Raw genomic sequence first — 18,492 nt, 5'->3', positions numbered from 1 at the left:
AGATGCTGTTTAGCCAAGCATAAAATTTTTCTGTAATACTCTTGCTTGTCCACATCTTACTAAAACCATGCAACTATTTCAAAGCATTACTACATACCTTTATGTATGTACCTACATGTACCAGACCACCACGACTCAAATTCTGGACTTAATACAATATGTTATAAAATTATGAAGTAATATTAAACCCTTTAAACTGCTAAGCACAGAAATGTATACATACTCGTATAAGCTTTCACAAGTTTGATTGGGGTTGTTATCCAAAAATCTTTGATAACTGTTACTATTTGAAACGTCACAGAGAGCTTCAAATTCCTCTAGTTGCCCCCGAAGATATTCTGGGATTACAAATGGTTCATAAGAATTTGTGAAATCACTGTAGCATTAAAAAAATAAAAAAAGAAAGAAAGAGAAGAAAGAAATAGTGCATATGAACAATAATTCTTGTCTGAAAATAATTGCACTTTTCACATATACTGAAAACGGTATACTGTAACTACATAGTGCTAAAAATATACTCCAATAGCAAACTTTTTTCTAACAAGCAGAACAAACACTATCCCCAAAACACTTAACTGCTAAACTTACTAACCTGTGACTAGCTAATAATGAGGCCTAGCTCTTGCCTAGCAGCTTTCCCATCTGTAAGCAAGAGCAAAACTGGGCTCAGAATACCAAAGTCTGACTCCTAATTAACACACAAATTCTGAGCAATGCACTACAGATTATCTCAATTCAACGTGACAACCTGCTTGACGTGGCATGGACAGCAAAGTTCAGCTGTGACTGATGGACTATGTACAAATTTGTCAACTCATTTCTTGCTACATTCAAGTGGAACACAAAGCAAGTAAGATCTTACTTGAAAGAATAGCTTTTGGCCTAGATGATGTACTGGGATGCGGCCTGGTGACCAGTTGGTTACTTCCTATATTGTTAAGATCGTTAAAAATCTAATACCCCGTACACCTGCCCTAGAAGCAGAGAAGTGATGGCTCCATACAAGCTCATAGCAAAACCACTTAGATGTTAACCCAGACTTGGTGTTTCTAAGACTCTGTCTTCTCCGGTACCTGCAAAGCACTTTGGAGTTTGGGAAATAAAAGCAAAGATGCACAATGGTACTTACAAAGTATTTTCTTCTATAAATATCTTTTCTTCTTCTCGTGGTGCTGTACTAACTCCACTGGATAATACTAAAATAGACTAATTAAAAACAGATCATTATTTTTATCTCACAAAAGTATATGCAAAATGATCCATTGTAAAGACTATGAGTAACTTATTTACATGGAGCTGTGATCTGCAACTTTGTCATGTTCAGATGCCGTATTATGAACTGCAAAACTTTTAAGTACAATTATGAATACTAAGCCATACTGAGAAAGTTCTTAATTTGAAATTATTAATTTCTTCTTCAGAATTTATTTTGGAATAAGAAATTGGGATATTCGGCCCAACTTCCCTTTGTAATTTTTTACTAATTTCATCAAAATCCTAGATGTGCCCAATTTTTCACTGAGTTTGGATGAAAAAAAACCCCAACACTATGGCTTTGCTTCATTAAAACTTCTGTATAACTGCTTTCCACTGGGCTGCACATCAACTGACTTTCTAGGCTTCTCTTTCTTTACATTTGAGAGCCTTCAAGCTTTAATAATTTTAGTACAAAGTAAGTCTGAGTTATCCCTAGTTCCACATGGTTTTAATATGACACCTGTTATTCTTAAATTTACCATTACAAATGTTTTAGTTGTCTTTTAATTTTTATTATCTGATAACTTTAGAAATACAGAGACTTGTATGAATGCATCCAAGTCAGAAAAACCTGACTGATGAGAACAGGGGAAAAAAAAAAAAAATCTTAAGTTTACTCTTGAAATTCTAGTAAAATTATAAAAAGTTGGGGTCATGTAGGAAACAAAGACGATTGTATCTGAAGCTTTCAATAAAGCAAAATCGTAGAAAAGCAGGACAAGAGACAGTGTAAGTTTCAGGTAGAATACTATTCCTAGCAAAATCTACAAAATACTGAACAATATTTTTCTGAGCAATAAATGGATCACTTGCATCTTCAATAACTGATACACCCACAGAAATTATCAGAAGATACAGTTAAAGACATAATTTCAGATCCATTTCATCAGGTGTAAGGGCACATTTTTCTTTCTCAAAATGACTGATAAAGCATCCTTGTCCAAATTTGCTATTTGTCAGTGCAAAATGAAATGGAGCACGAAGTATTAATTACATAGTGCAGTCAGTGCGCTGTGTTCACAGGCGGGTTTTTTCATTTTCCCGTATGGGAAATTAAGATCAAAACAGTCATTCAGTATGAAGACAGTGGATAGACTAAAGGTACTTGTATCAAGTCAGAGCCAAAAGTAACTTTTTTCTTCCCCAAGTTTAGAAATACCTTTTATACTGACAAATTCATATTTTAACAAAACAAAACTGTATTAATTGAGTCTTAACAGCATTATTCTACTTCAGGAAAAACTACTTCATTAATGAGTCTCCACAAGGTATTTAGGAAAATAGCCTCTATACACCTGAACTCCAGCAATTCTAAAAACAACTTTGTAGTAAGCAGCTAAAAAGTTACTGACCCTTGAGTCTTTTGAGTTCTTCTTCCTGTTTTTGTTTTTAACTTTGATACCATTAGTCTGAAACAGAAAAAAATAAAATCACTGGGGATTTTTGTTAGAATAAAAGTATGATGCATTTCCAGAACCAGTATGCAAATTTTAAGAAGTCTCATATTAAAATTCTCATTCTGGTTTGACCAGCAAGATTTACAAGGTTAAGCATGCAATCTTCCCTCTCTCCATCCCCAGCTGGAAAACACAAAAAGAAACAGAGTTTTGCAAGACTATCCACTTTGTTCATCATTTTCCTCTTTAAATGCACAGAACATCAATTTTTAAAATCAGAATATTCTACCATTTTAGTATTTCAGATGCTTACTCATTACTGATAGCTGAAATTGCATATTTAAGCAGCTGTGACATCCCACACAACAGAGTTTCACGTGGGAACAAGAAGCAAACAGAACTGTCAAATGTTCTGGGCACTTCGATTTTCTAAGATATGCAAGATAATGCATCTTCACTTTTTAATAGGACTGTGATTAACATAACTCTACTAACAGTTTACTTTAGGATACAAGTAACATTGAAATAGAAGTAGTTTTATTCTAATGGCTTTCATTTCATTCTTGGATTTTCAATTCATGACATGAAAATGCAAAGGATTTCACATCTTATTGAGTTATATTTTAATTAACTGTAAAGATTTATTCTGTATCAAAAGTAAATCTTTGTTTTGTACAGATAAATTTATCTTCAGGCTAGAATTATTATAAATAGAAGTGCCTCAAACACATAACTAACTGAAATACATAATATACTTCTGCCAGTTAGAATGGATTTTAATTAAGATATGAATCAAGAAGTGATTCAGAATGATGTACAGTTTAAGACTTATGGGTTGAATTTGAAAAGCATCTATAAATTGTAATGAACAATTGCAAAAATATGTCTAACACCTCAAATTTACTTTGCTTATTAGCAGAACAAACATCAAATTCTTAGCCTTACAATTTAATGACGTCTGAAGGTGAAGATGGGTTACACTACCTGTCCATTTGTTGCTTTGGATTGTAAAACGTACAGTACAATTAGTATCCAAGATTATGCAGATTCAAGTTAACCACACTCAGGGAAGAATCACACTTCAAGTTCCATTGTCATGGTAAATATGCAGATATGGCAGTTCATAAATGTCTCTCTGTCTGTAAGTCATGCACTTTTTTTTTTTAATTCCCCAATGATACTTTTAAAGAGACTTTTTTTTTAAGTGAACACCGAACTGCTGTTATAAGTAGTACGTAAATGTTACTCCCATGCACCTTATTTGCCTTATCTTCCTTATCCAAAGGGGGTGATAACAGCGCATCAGTGTACCCTCATCCACTTTTGCTACAACTTCTTCATCCACATCCTTGAAACGCTCATAATCCAGAAGGTAACTTGTTAGTTTGTGTTTTAACTAAACAGAAAACCCTAAACAAGTATTTTACTGACAGATATTTAGGTAAAACGGTATGCAGTCTTCAAATGCTTTAAGAAAAGCAGGGGTGGGAGGAGAAGATAAAATAAAAGAGTAAATCTTTAATCGGTTCTGAAGGATGATGTAAAATAAATCAAGAGATGCACGTCTCTATTCACTTTTGCACAGTTTTAAAACACCACACTCGTACTTGTTTCTGAGCTTATACCAAATAGACATCAAGTTCACTTACCGATATATTTTCATTTCCCTGCTTCTTTAATATAATGGTAGGGTCATCTATTGAAAGGATAAAGTCACATTCATAAACAAAAATAGCAATATTTTATGTAACTTATAATTGTGAGCTATGAAATTATAGTAATAATTATTATAATCCTCTCCTCAACACCACCAAAGCACCTCAAAGACTGTAGTTGCAGAATCTTTATGCTTAAACTGAAAGATAAATACTTATTTTGGTTGGACATCATATATGCATATAGTTAAACTCACATGCTGGTTGTGGCACATGAAACAAAACAGCAGAATGCAGCCTAAAAAGGGGGTGCCTTGCCTTTTGAGGCCACATTGCCTTTTAAGCACCAAACACACAGGTTCCCGTATGACAAGGAGGTTAGTAGTCTGCTGAGGTTTCAGCCTTTCACAGAGCCCATTAATTGTGGTGTAAAAACAGACAAAATACACTGCTTGTAAGAACGATGACCTTTGCATACTTACCCATTTTATCAAAGAATTCATCTAAAGCTTGATGAAGAAATGGAAAATTTTCTCTGTTGTCCTCTAACAGCCATATAAAACAACGAGTTTTCTCTAGGGGTGGTTTTAAGAAATAATCATGAATTTCTTTGTCTTCAAAACTAGTTGTCACATAGTCAAATTTACTACCATACTTCTCATTCCAGAGTGTGGTTAAAACAGAAAGGTCAAGCTCTTTTAAAAGTTGTCCATATTGAAGGAGAAAGTTCTCCGTAGCTGTCAGACCTAAGACAGATAAAAAACCCCAACATTTCATTCCGGCTCCAGAGTTTTAGTGCTTACAGTTTGATATTCCTCTTCAAAGAGGAACAGTTTGTTCTAGAAATTAAATACATAGTAGCTGAAACAGATTATGTAAAATGTTTTGTATCCTGAAAATGCAAACACAAATGATAAATGGAGTTTATATAAATTTTACTTAGTCAACACCACATTATTATTTGTATAATAAAGCTATATAAATTCCTTAAAGGACATGGACACAACAGAATAGAATTAAGAACCCAAATCCAAGGTTTTGGCATCTTATGTCCATTTTGCCTGCAAAACCAAACTTCTGCCTTCACGCCATTATAAATTCAATAGAAAACTACATGGCAAGGCAACACTACCACAGAGCACCGAGTTAAATTACTTCAAAGTTATACAGTCAGCTGAACTTTTATGACAAAACCCTCACCATTATTTACTTTCCAGAAACAAATTATTTATATAAATATTATCATCTAAGCCTATTCTGGAATTTAAAGACATTAAAAAACCACAATCTGTTCAATTTTCTCTTCCCTACACAGACAAAGCCCTGCCCACAATATAATGCTTTACTCGCAGAGACAGGAGAGGTCATTCTTTCTTCTCTAGAAATCCTGGTTAAGGATCAAGTAAATGAAAAAGAGGAAAGCTTTACTTTACCATTTAAAGTTAAGAAAACAAGACTGGAAAACAGGGAGGTTACCTTTTCATCTGTAAACTGAACAATTATGACAGGGTAAGGTCTTCTGCTATTACATAAACATAGAGCCTACCCAAGTTGTTAAGGTGTTTCAGCCATTTGTGTAATTTGGGATCCACTTCTTCCAGCTCACTCAGCACATGGATAAAACCCCGTGTTTTTACTCTGTTTTTTTCCTGAATTAAGTAGCTGATGAGCTGCTCCATCACTTCATGCGGCATGCTACTAGTTTTGGAATATGATGTGTAATCCTCCTCACTGATTACAAACCATGAAAGTAATTCCTTTAATAGTTTGGAAGTATCATGAACAGCTGTTTTTATTTGCTCAGCATTTCGACTGATATGCTGAAGGACTCGATCACCAGCATATAAGTCCTGAACATAACCTATAATGGGATTTAAAAAACAAACAAACAAACAAAACAAGATTTCATGCCTGTTTATCACAATAAAAACATCAACTTTAAAGTACAGATAATTTAGACTAAGTGGTGTTTTTAATTACTTGCTACATCACAACACTGAAAATTACAGAATATATAACTTTCCATACAAACTAGCCTTAGCATTATGAATTTGACACAACATTGTTTTAAATTTAGTTTACACAAAGAAACAGTCCTTAGCATCTTTACTAGATTTCAGAAAGAAGTAAAAAAATAAGTTACCTGCCAGTAATAGTAGCTTCAAGCAATTGTCTATACAGATTTATCTGATGCAGAGATAGAATTCCCCCAAGCATCAGGTCTCAGAGCAAAGGCTCACTTTGGAATGCCCAAGCTACACCTAGTAGCAAACCTTTGCCCTGACCCTGCCACTGGTTGTTTATAGAATAAGATTGCTGGTTCATATCAGCCTTCACCTTTCATTATTCTTCAAGACCAGACATTTATCGAATGTCACTCTCAGATTTTAACTGACAGCAACCATAGTCAAAAGATGTAAATCTGAAAAGAATTTTTTTAAAAACAAAGCACTACATATTACACCTAGAATAATTAAGCATTGTAACACAAACAGTTCCAAGCATGCTAACAGATTCAATGAACTCTACAGGTATAAGCCATGCCTAGAGTTTATCCTGGAGTCCGCATTAAAAACCTCTATCTTACAAGTGTGCATACAAAAAAATGCTCCTCTTGTATCTCTCTCCAATTTGCAAGCAGATTTGTTCTTATTTAAATGTAGCTACAGCTGCTAATAAAACAAAACAAAACACCTCTTTGTGATCTAGCTGTCCCCTGAAACTGCCCTCTCAACCTCTCAAGGCAGCTTGGGAGATTAAATTAGATGTTCTTTTGAAAGATTTCCTCGCAGTTTCCCCAAGCAAAAAACCAGGGTAATAGATAGCTTGTCTCCAAAGACATGCAAGACTTCAATTTTATTACGGAATTAACTCAGGACAAATTAAAAAGGTCGGCCAACACCAACACACAGATTTTTGCAGAACTGTGTTAAAGTTCCTGCATCGGTGTCCCAACTTTTACCCACAGTACTGCAGGGTGAGTGTTTTTGTCACACTAAAGGCATTTTCAGTTCTTAGAGGTTTTAAGTTTGGGACAGTCAAGTCACATCAATGGGAGTGAGTGACCTGCAATGGATCCAAGGACCAGAACTAAAGATAAGCCATAGGAAAGGAGATAGATTAGACTTAAAAAGAAAAACAAACAAACAAACAACAACACAAGATCAACTGTTATTTTAGACAACCACATGGAAGGAAAAATAGTATTCTATGGTGCTAACAGAAGGGACTGCTCTCAAATAAAATGACTGAGAGAAAAAACCCAAACTAAACACAGAGTGTTTCATAAAAAGGCCAGGATATGCCATTGAACAGGCAACAGGGTTCTGGAGAACTCCAAGTATGCATGTATGGGATAAAAAAGTGCCTGCAAAGTGTTTAATATTAAATTCTACAAGGAAATTAACATAAGCACTATTTTAAAGTTAGTAATATGACAAAAATGAAAAAAATAATAATTACAGAAGAGACCCATTTTTGTTTGCATTGTAGCAAATACAAAATGCAGTGGAAGTTCACATCTCAAATACAGAGCACTGCAGATCAACACAACTGGAACACAAGAGTTGAAGCATTAACCAGCTAGGTACTTACAGGTTAAAGTATCTTCCCCAATCCTCTGAAACATACATTTCAAGTCACTGCAGCTTCTGCAGTAAGGATATCGTTCTTTCTTTATCTGAGATGCAGTTACTTTTTTCTGTAGCAGTGTCCTAACTTGTTGGGCATAAAGCTTTTTCTGAAACCACTTTTAAATAGATTAACTTGGAATTTGAGCCTTTGCCCTCTTCAGGCTGCTTCTTCATGAACCAATGAAGCATGAATAAAGGTTTTCTACAAGGAACTCAACCATACACTAACATCTTACAGTTATTTAGAAATTAAAACCAGAACTGAAATAAAAGTAATCTTAAGTAAAACTGCAAGTCTTTAACAGGGTATGATGTTCAATGTTAGTATTCTGTTATTATTTCATTTAGGACATTTAGAATGCTATTTATGCTACCTCATGATAATTTAGAATGAGAACTTATACTTCCACATACCACTGTGATCACTGTATTGAGATGGTTCATCTCCCATCTGGTTTTCTTCTATTTTCTTTTTAGCAGAATTCCGTGCCTCTTCTCGTGCACGTTTTCTTCGTAATTTTTTTTCTTGTTTCATTTTTAACTTCCTAAGACTTAAAAAGGCAATTAAGGGGTAAGCCTAATGTTAGTTGAGCTAAGTTGCCAAAGGAGTTAGGCACATCTAAGTTGTTCTCCGTGTCTTAGAATAGCTATAAGCTCCATTGTACTATAAAATATTATGCTGAAAAGTACAAATATAATAAAGCTAGTTTTCTTTTAGAAGTTAAGAGACCACAAAATTTCATAATAGTTTAATAAAAACTAAGTATGTAAGAGTAAGAATATCCTCAAGACACAATAATTTTTACTCTCATTAATGATGTCTGAATTAAGATTAACTGAAATACTATCAGGTTTTTCCTTAATTTATAACTCAGTATTTCAAACAACATAACAACATTTGGTTTTCCTTAACTTTTAAAAATCAATTTTGTTTATGCTCTCAGCATGATTCCTCATTATTTATAACCCTACTTGATCAAAAAGTGTAAACTCAGTTATGTCAAAGGTATGTCCATCAATAACTCAAATAGCTTTGTTATATGCAGGTGATCAAAAAGTGTAAACTCAGTTATGTCAAAGGTATGTCCATCAATAACTCAAATAGCATTGTTATATGCAGGTTTTATTTACACTTTCTAAACATTCACACAAAGTTGGTTAGATAGTAAATGCTGTGGGACAGTGGCATTGAACTTATGCCACACAGCAATACCTCTCCCATCCAGCTAAAAAGCTTGCTGAGTTTCTTCCCTCTCGCAAGGGGAAGGAATAGAACAACGCTTGCAGTCTCAGACTGAATATAGAGGCGGTACTCTAATCTAGACATACTTGCAGTGAAAGTCGAGTGTCATTAAGACACTCAATCCATTAAGAAGATTATCAGACACCCACTCTTTTAGCATTCCAATTGTTAAGTATCAGCACAAATGAAAGACATGTATGGAGAGCAAAGGCAAAGAAGCAGTTCTCAAGTTCTGCACACAACCTCCAAATCACACTTTCCCCAAATAACACCTTAGGTCCATGCCCACAGATTTCACAATGAAATCAGGTGCCAAGTATAAAGACTTAAAGATGACCACAGTGATTTATATTCAAAAATTCTTGGTTCAAATTGCCGGGAAGTCAATGGTGCAACGGACAATTTATCTCTCAATACAGAGGTTTGGAAAAATCAGATTTGCATCAACTCATATGCTGTATATTTGAAAACAGTTTCCTGTGACCAAATTGAAAATGTTGCTTTTAAAGAACTGTATGACTACTAGAGAGCTACCAATATATTATTCAGCAAATATTCAGTAAATGCCCTCCTGTGCTCGTTATAAATCTGTAGCTCTGTATCTTCTTTTAGAAGTTAATTCAAATGCTTTTATAATTGGATCATAACATATTTACCAGACAGTTTCTCAGAGGCAAAGGGCAAGAATAATTTTCCAAAGTATTTACGGTATTTTAGCAATTCTTAAAAAGGCATGAAAACCAATCAGAGAAATCTGTTTTGTTCTCAAATTGATTCAACTTAGTTTTAAACAGTAGAGATCTTACCTTGTACATTTCTGTTTAATACTGGCTCTTGGTGGTTCCTTGGGTTTTGTGATTTTTTGTTCAAACTACCAAAATAAGTGACATCGTATTAATTAAATTGAGGTTGCAATGCAACGTTGTTGTACTCAAAACCCGAGGCCATTTGATGCTTTGGAAAGCAGTAAAAGTAATACTACAGAAGAGAATGCAGCCTACATAAGCCTCAGGAAGGTGTACCTAAAATTATCTTCTACTGCTACAACTTGGTATACAGCAACACGTGTTTATCCACAGAGAAGACAGGCTGAAAGATAACACAAAGTCAGGAAGAACAGGAGGCTGTTTTGCTTTACCAGTGGGCAGGAAGCAAACTTTATAATTTTTTTTTTTCCCGCTTCTCATACATCAGTACTGCTCTGGGAAGAAGTATCCATCTTCCTGTGACTCTATAGAGGGTAAGAGCACTCTTCCAATACAACTATTTCATTCAGCAAGATTAGCTCCAAGTTAAACTAACAGCTCCCTTCATGTCACATATGCTAAATATAAAACGAAGCTCCAGTTCTCATCGATGACAATTCTAACCAATACCATAAAGTAATGCCTGCTCTACCAGAAAAGGTAAGACGACAACAGGTAATTAATATTCCTAAATAATGCTCAGATTCCGTAGTTAAGATAGCATATTCCTTATGAGTTCACAGTTACAGTCTCATCTTCACTTTATCTCCATTACCAAGGTAAATATTTTAAAGGTTATTTTCATATTTTACGTGAACATTTACTTACTTCACATTTTACCAGACCAGAAGAACTGAAAATAACTATTTTTGAAATAAGGCCTGTACAATCAGGAGTGAAACATATTTCTTGAAGAAAATCCTGTAGGAGAAAGCGATACACACAACAAATACATTTAAATTCACACAAAATCTACATTCATATACAGATTACAGTTTCTTAATTTGAGGTGACCAGGGTTATTCAAGCTAGCACAGTCCTGAACTCTTACTGGATGAGGAAAACAAGTGACAGGTGACTTGGCAAGGACTGCAAGTCAAAAGGATCCTAGATCTGTGGCATATACATGTTATTCCCAAAGCTATAGCAAAGCCCCTCTTCATCCAACTTCAAGAGTAAACTTTAAGAATATTCTTTTATGAGTTCATACTCTGCCAGGATTTCCCTTCATTTTACACTGGCTGCTGATACTGTATTTTGTAAAGTTCCTTTAGATATATTCCACATCAAACTGTTGCTTCAACAGCAAGACTGTAGAAAGAATAACGCTCCCATATGGAAGGACATAAATGATGCAAGATAAAGAGGCTAAGCATAGCAAGCTTCACACAGACAGGCCTTTTTTCTGTAGACAACAGCAAGCTTTACCCACACTCACATGTCAGACAATTTAGCAAAAGAATCCTCTTTCCTGTCTCTCCTCCTGCCATTATCATGGGGGTAGAACATCAGGCTGTATCACTGAACTTACCAAACTAAAGGAATGCTATTGTCTTGACTAAAAAAAAATGCTTGTAATCTGACACAGCTCTTACCTTATCATTTTTATCACTGTAGTTTGTTGTTTTCAACTTTTTCCAACAGCTGATATGAAATTCCACTCTACATTGCTGACAGCAAGTAATACGTATAAAACCCTAATATTGAGAAAAAGTATGAATTTCACATCTTGAAATAACCAAAACCAAACCAGAAAACAGTGCACAACTTTGTAGTAGCTAGGATAAGATGGTATGTTCCAGATAGCTCTTTAATATGAAAGGGGGCAGAAAACATGTAAACATGAAGCTTTATTTCCCAAACCCTTTTAAACTAAAAATTTACCTTAAAATCTGGGTCTGTAAAAAATATTTGGATTTTGGAGTGGCCATGGCATTGCTGATATCGACAAATTGCATCTGGTTCTGGAGGGAACTTGCATTCCTCAATACAATTCTTTAAAATCAACTGAGAAACACAACATAAAACAAATTGCACAGAAACCAAGAAAAGATCCGATATGTACTTACAAATATCTAGGGAAATCAGCAGTGAAACACACATCTGTTTTTTGAACAGCACAAGACTAATACCAAAAGAACAACTCTTCTCTAGTGAAAGCTATGGAAGATTGTCCTTTTATGGCAAAATATTCAAAAACTCATTTGAACTGCTAAGTATTCATAGCTTCCCTGCATGCAGGTTGTCCTGGTTTCAGCAGGGACAGAGTTAATTTTCTTTCTCATAGCTGGTATAGTGCTGTGTTTTGTATTTAGGAGGAGAATAGTGTTGATAACACACTGATGTTTGTACTTGTTGCCAAGCAGTCAAGGACACAACTTCTCATTCTGCCCTGTCAACAAGAAGGCGAAGGCGGGGGTGCGGTGGGGTGTGGGGGGGTGGGGTGCACAAGAAGCTGGGAAGGGACACAGCCAGGGAATGGGACAGGAGGTGGCACAGCTCAGGAACTAGCTGAGCATCATGTTAAATTAGTGAGCAATTGTGTGGTGCATCACTTGTTTTGTATATTCTTTTATCATTACTTTCCTTTTCTGCCCTATTAAACTGCCTTTATCTCAACCCACAAGTTGTGGGGTTTTTTTCATTTTCAATTCTCTCCCCCATCCCACAGGGACGGGGGAGTGAGCGAATGGCTGTGTGGTTGTTTTAGCTGCTAGCCAGGTTAAACCGTGACACGGGTTAATCTTGGACCAATGTTTTACATGCTGACAAATTCCATGAGAAAATATATTAAGTTTTCCATTGCCAAAATGATGAGCCAGATTACTCAGATAACATGACAAAAATGGAGCGTCTGCTCATTTCCACCATTTCAGGAGTGCCTCACCTGGGATCTGGGTTACAAGTACAGTCCCAGGGACAGCTCGGACCTGGCCCTGCACTGGAGCTAGTGAGATCTCCCAGAATAGTGTCTGAGGTAAAGACATTACAGTGGCTTTATATAAAGCCAGTTCAAGTCCCATAGGATTGGCATTGAGCCCAGATTAATAAAACATTATTAGAAACAAACAGACCACCAGTCAGAGCCTTTTAGATGTCTGCATTATGTTCTCCAGAAGTCCCACATCACTTATGTATTACTGTGGTCAGACTACTGTGGTGTCAGCTGGGGGTCTATGAGAAATCTTTAGGTCAGTTTTTGTTTAGGAAAGAACAGTACTGCTGCTTCTACCAGAAATGAAACAGGTCAGTATCGTATAGCCAAGTTCATACACTGACTAACCTAGCATGTTCTACTGTGTCAAACTGCCTCCATGCAGAGGAGCTCAAGCGCCTTGCCTCTCATGGCAGGGTTTATCCATAAAGCTTTCACAAATAACAGTGACTCAACTATAGTTTAAAAATAATAACAATAGTAACAATTTATATTAAAAAAAAAAAAGCTGCTCAGTGCGAGAAAGCAATTTGTGACGTCAGAACCACAAGTTAAATTTTTCAAGTCAAACAGGGAATTTTACCATACAACTTCCACCACATCGATCAAGAACTACATGGTCAAACTCTCCTATTTGGTTTTAAATATAGCACCGCTGCTGCAATTTTCAACTTCAGATTTTTGCTAATTCAAATTTTTTAACTGGTTCTCTCTAGCATTACATTAAATAAATGTGAATAATATACACAAAGTCTGGTAAGGTGCAACTAAGTGAACACAATATGAAACACCTGGAGAGGATTAGAACCATATTATTACCTAGAAATACCCAAGCATAGAGCCTGACATAGAGCTCTGACCTGTGTGCTGTAAATGGGATGCTTCCCAGGTCATTCAAGAGTTCTGCTCTACAAAGACTAGGCCTTAGGGCTGACAACACTCTAGACAATGAGCAGCAGTGCTTGCACTGGCTGCTCCAGGCTGAAACCTCCCTTTCACCCTCCATCCATTCTTTTAGCCTTGACAATGGAGGGGGGCAGGGAGGAGGATGACAACTGTTTTTTTTTTTCTTTTAAACTTACCTGTAAATTCTCTGTGCGTGTCTCTTCAATGACCCGAGATGTTGTGGGCCAAGTTAATACTCCAGGTACAATCTTGTGATTAACCATTGTTTGCGATTTCATGAACTGATCAAGCGCATCTGAAAATCTGAAGTTTGAAACAGGTACCACATATTCAGATCACATACGAATAACTTCTACAAGGCTTTTAATACTTTCACAATTCATGTAATGATTAAAGAAAAAAAAACAAACAACAAAAAACCAGTAGCTGTAAGAGCACGTGGAATGAAAAAGCACCTGGTTCATTAAGTTATATGTTTAAGGACTCTTCAGTACAAAAGACTCAAGGTGTGAGCCAGCAAGCCAGCCTGGGTAAGGGGCCCAGAGTCCAGGCACAGATATGAGGCAGACTGAGAGCCTGAACTGATATTCAAGGGACCCATGAACATGGGTGTGCTTGTCAATACAGAGAGCGAGGGCATGTGTATGTTCACAAGTGACCTTCAACCCTGATCAGCAAGTGAGGAGGCACAGGACTCTCCCACTTACATTTTACTTGAGTTCAGGTGGTGCTATACATGGGAGCTGCTCCGTCTGGGGTAGCCTGGGCAGCCAGCTGTGTTGTCATGTGTGCGTGTGTACACACCTCTTCGGGACACACACGCAGCCTCAGTACTGGTCAAAACTACCAAGGGAAACTGCAGCCACCTCTGTGGGACTGGGGTGCAGACACCTCCTGGGACACAGACTGCACCTGGCTTAGCTGCAGCAGTGGGAAGGAGGAATCCCCTCTCAGCATCCAATGCTCTCTGACCAGGTGCTTTTAGATATTCGATATGAAGAATGTTTAATGTTTAACATCAAACTTATTTGATATATTTGGCATTGTATTGGGTTTATGTGGCAAGCTTGGGAAGCCGTGGAGGATCCCTGCCAGAGCAGGTGGATGTGCCCTGAAGGAACAGCAGCCCTTGTGGAGGAAGGAGCAGCAGAGAGTTGTTACAACTGACCACAATCCCCAGTCCCCATCCTCTTGTGCCACGAGGAGGAGGAGGTAGAGAAGTCTGCAATGACGGAGTGAAATCGAGCCTGGGGAAGGTGAGTTTCATTTTTTGTTTCCCACCATCCGAATCTATTTCAACAGACAATAAATTCAATTATTTCTCTTCAAGTTGAGTCTGTTTTGCCTATGACTGTAATTAGCAAGTGATCTCCCTGTCTTTATCTCAACCTCTGAGCTTTTCATCTTATTTTCTCCCTGTCTCCCATTGAGGAGGGGGAGGGGGAGTGCAGCTGGGGTGAGGGTCTGGCAGCCACCCAAGATCAACCCACCACAGGCATTAAGGGGGATTTTGATTAAGTAGAGCAATACAGTGATACTCTGAAATCACAACACGAGCATAACAAAGCAGTTGCAATACACAGTTGAATCAATACAAACGTGATTCCCATTACTGGTCTCTATATGCTTACCATCAGGATGCTGGGAAGAAATACCACCAGGAATACATGGGTTGAAGCCAGCTCAAGTCCTTCACTCTCAAGTTTAATAGTTGTCCAGTTTCTGCACTTTATGTTCAGCTGAGCCACGCACACCACTCCCCCCTCTCCCCATGCTGGTCTGGCTAGCTCCAGAAGACATTACTCTTTATCTGTCTCAGGGAACCTGATGACTCACTGGTGCAGCTGCCTTATCTAAAACCAAGGTTACTCTCCAGCCTCCGTAGTGTTGAGATAAGTTAAGCTTTCTTTGCGATACATTTTTCCCTGAGATCATCAGTTTTTGCTCTTCTCCTAGGAGCTCTCCTCCACTGCAGGGGTGTGCTAATCAGCCTGTCCTGGTTCTGGCAAGGACAGAGTTAATTTCTCCAGGAGCCAGGACAGGTGAGCCGAGCTGGCCGGGGGCTATTCCATACCATGTGCCATCACGCTCACCATAACAGGGGGCCAGTCGGGCAGGGGTGGGTTCGGTGTGGCTCTGGGACAGGCTGAGCGTCCGGTCGGTCGGTCGTCGGATCGGTAAATTGTTCTTTGTTATCACCGATTGTGAATATCTGTTATCAGTACTGTTGTTGATTGTTTCCCTCTCCCTTGCTGTCCCAGTACCCTGCCCTTATCCCAACCCTCGGGGCTTTGCCGTTGTTTTTCCATTCTCCTCCCCAGCCCGACGGGGGAGGGGTGGGTGAGTGGTGCGTGGCACCCAGCTACCTGCTGGGGCTAAACCACGTCACAGTCATATCCCCATGCCCTGGCGTCCACTAGATCCTTAGCAGTTACAAACTTAGAAGTTGTAATAAATCAGTCTGATGGATGAATTTAGTGATTTACAGAGAATAATTATTATTAAAAAAAAATCATACATGGTTTCTCAAATTAAGCTTTTTTTGTATCAAATATTGAAGCTTTACATTATACCAACCTGTTTTGTCTGAGGTATACTTTTCCAATGCCATAATATGCCAAACAACCAAATCTTTCTTCCTGGTACTGTTCAATTATTTTCTTAAACTGGTCTTCAGCCTTTGTCAATGCCTTCAAAAAAAATTGAAGACAAAAATATGTGGCACTTTGCCAGAAGCTTTTCACCTTTCCTCTCCCTTTTTTTGCTCCAGTTGAGTGGGTCAATACGCCCTATTATTTGATCAGTCTTATGAACAGTAAAGGGAATTAAGCAGCCTTATGATCACACACAAAGGCTTCCTTTTTTTAAAAGAAACTTAACCTGTAAACATGGACTCCCTCTGAAATAATGAAATTAAATGATTGAGCTCACTGAGTTACAAATGCCCAGGCATTTTTAAATTCATTGTAAGACACACCACACACACACCCCAAACAACAAATAAACCCCAGACAAACCCCAAACAACCCACACTTCTGCTTTGGTGTTTTCCAGAACCAAAAGCATTCTCTTTCTCTTGTTTTAGAAGTAGAATGTTTGTGTTAGAAAGACTAGTGCATAACCACCTTATAACAAAGTAGAAGAAAAATAATTGACTATACTTCATTAATACTTAAGATTCTCATTTGAAAGCTTAAAAAGAAATTTTATCTGGTAGCTTAATTTATCCAAAACCATTGAAGATCTACTCCCAGATATTAAACTGTATGATTCTAAAATGCAACAAAAGCTTTCTTTCCCCACTCATTTTATGTCTGTTAAGAAGAGACAAAAACGGATGGCCAATAACCTGAACTAGCATTTTCAATAAAAGCAATGTAGTGGTTTAGTGTCATACCTCAGGTTGTCCTATTCCAAGGAGAGCAGTGGCGTGTCCATAGATGATTACAACATAGTTAATAATACGAAGATTCAGTTGCTGCAAATAGAGTCAAGTTATAGCAGCAGCAGCATGCACAAAACCATTTTGCTGGTAACTAGAACATTACTGTCTACTGTGACTTGAAGATCTTCACAACAGAGCTAGGAAACTGTTTTCTCACCCTTCTTATCACAGCCTCTATTCAGATTTATGTTACAATTAGCATAAAAAGTGAAGGTTAACTTCACCTTTACTGCTGGTCATTTAGCACCCCTATATATTTCAAACTGATACATCCTGAAATGTCTGCTTTTAGAAGTGCTAACTACAGGCCTTACTACGTTGACCTCATGCAGTACAGCATCTTTGCTATATTGCATGTGTGGCATTGAGCAGGGTTTTTTTTCTTTTTTTAAATAATAAAAAAACCCCCCACCAAAACCACAAAAACCCACCCCACCTTTCTCAACCTTTTTCCTCCTCAATCTAGATCACAATTCCAGATGAACTGGTGCATTACTTGCTTGGACAGACTTGTTGGTACTGCAACAGCCTTTACTAAAATGGGAGCTTGAAACACAGCAATGCATCTCCACACACCACAGTACAATAATTTAAAGAAATCTAGGATGACAAATGGGTCAATGGCTGATTGGCTAGATACATATACACAAAATTTCACAGTATTTGCTATCAAAGAGTTACCTGACCTGAAGAATACAAATTATTTTTACCCAACATTATTATGAATAAAGATTAAGCTGACAATGGACAGTAGTTCCTTATTAAATAAGGTATTTGATAAGAGTATCTTATGTGATTTTTATAGGAATATTATTTTGGTAAATACTTTTTAGATTGCATCTAGAAATGCACATGTATGCTGAACATTACAAAAATACATCCTGTGCTACTATAATTTTTTTATCCTATTCTCAATCATAAGGTCCTTGGCATACTTATTAGTGAAACACTTGGCATTGTAGTCAACTTCACAGGCAACAATTCAATAACAATGACTATTTAGGTGGAAGGAAAGAATGAAACATGGTATTGAAAGCATAAGCTTCAATTACTCTAATAAACTAAGTTATTCCTCTCAGTTTACCTTTAATTCTGAAGGATTTAGAATGCTCAACAATTGTGAAAAGGCTTGTTCAGCACTGTGACACCGCTGGTCCATCAAGGCTGTATAACCTTCATGAACAAGGGATTTAACCTCTTCCGGCAACATAGTTAAATCCACCTAAAATATTTAAGAAAACAGTAAGTCCAAAATAAAATAGTCTCTTCCTTTTTT

At 37.1% G+C, this 18,492-nt stretch overlaps 1 protein-coding gene across 9 annotated transcripts in view; it reads right to left on the bottom strand.

The window, feature by feature from the left end:
* The window catches only part of TTC3 (tetratricopeptide repeat domain 3), a 63,593-nt gene that overhangs the window by 14,780 nt on the left and 30,321 nt on the right, over positions 1-18,492 (bottom strand). For 8 of the 9 annotated variants that reach the window (XM_054812544.1, XM_054812545.1, XM_054812546.1 and 5 more), the window contains 15 exons: positions 18,301-18,438; positions 17,169-17,249; positions 16,349-16,461; positions 13,948-14,074; positions 11,815-11,937; positions 11,526-11,627; positions 10,759-10,851; positions 9,991-10,055; positions 8,356-8,492; positions 5,856-6,170; positions 4,792-5,055; positions 4,304-4,350; positions 2,610-2,666; positions 1,130-1,206; positions 224-376 (listed from right to left, as the gene is read on the bottom strand). In XM_054812544.1, the coding sequence (XP_054668519.1) occupies positions 224-376; positions 1,130-1,206; positions 2,610-2,666; positions 4,304-4,350; positions 4,792-5,055; positions 5,856-6,170; positions 8,356-8,492; positions 9,991-10,055; positions 10,759-10,851; positions 11,526-11,627; positions 11,815-11,937; positions 13,948-14,074; positions 16,349-16,461; positions 17,169-17,249; positions 18,301-18,438 (1,892 nt within the window). The remainder of the gene's footprint in view (positions 1-223; positions 377-1,129; positions 1,207-2,609; positions 2,667-4,303; positions 4,351-4,791; positions 5,056-5,855; positions 6,171-8,355; positions 8,493-9,990; positions 10,056-10,758; positions 10,852-11,525; positions 11,628-11,814; positions 11,938-13,947; positions 14,075-16,348; positions 16,462-17,168; positions 17,250-18,300; positions 18,439-18,492) is intronic. The other variant, XM_054812547.1, reaches the window with a different exon arrangement.

Source organism: Grus americana, chromosome 1 (genome assembly GCF_028858705.1).
Source record: "Grus americana isolate bGruAme1 chromosome 1, bGruAme1.mat, whole genome shotgun sequence".
NCBI classification, from domain to species: Eukaryota; Metazoa; Chordata; class Aves; order Gruiformes; family Gruidae; genus Grus; species Grus americana.
The sequence above is the reverse complement of the archived record's forward strand: the minus strand, read 5'-3'. Positions and strand labels throughout refer to the sequence as shown.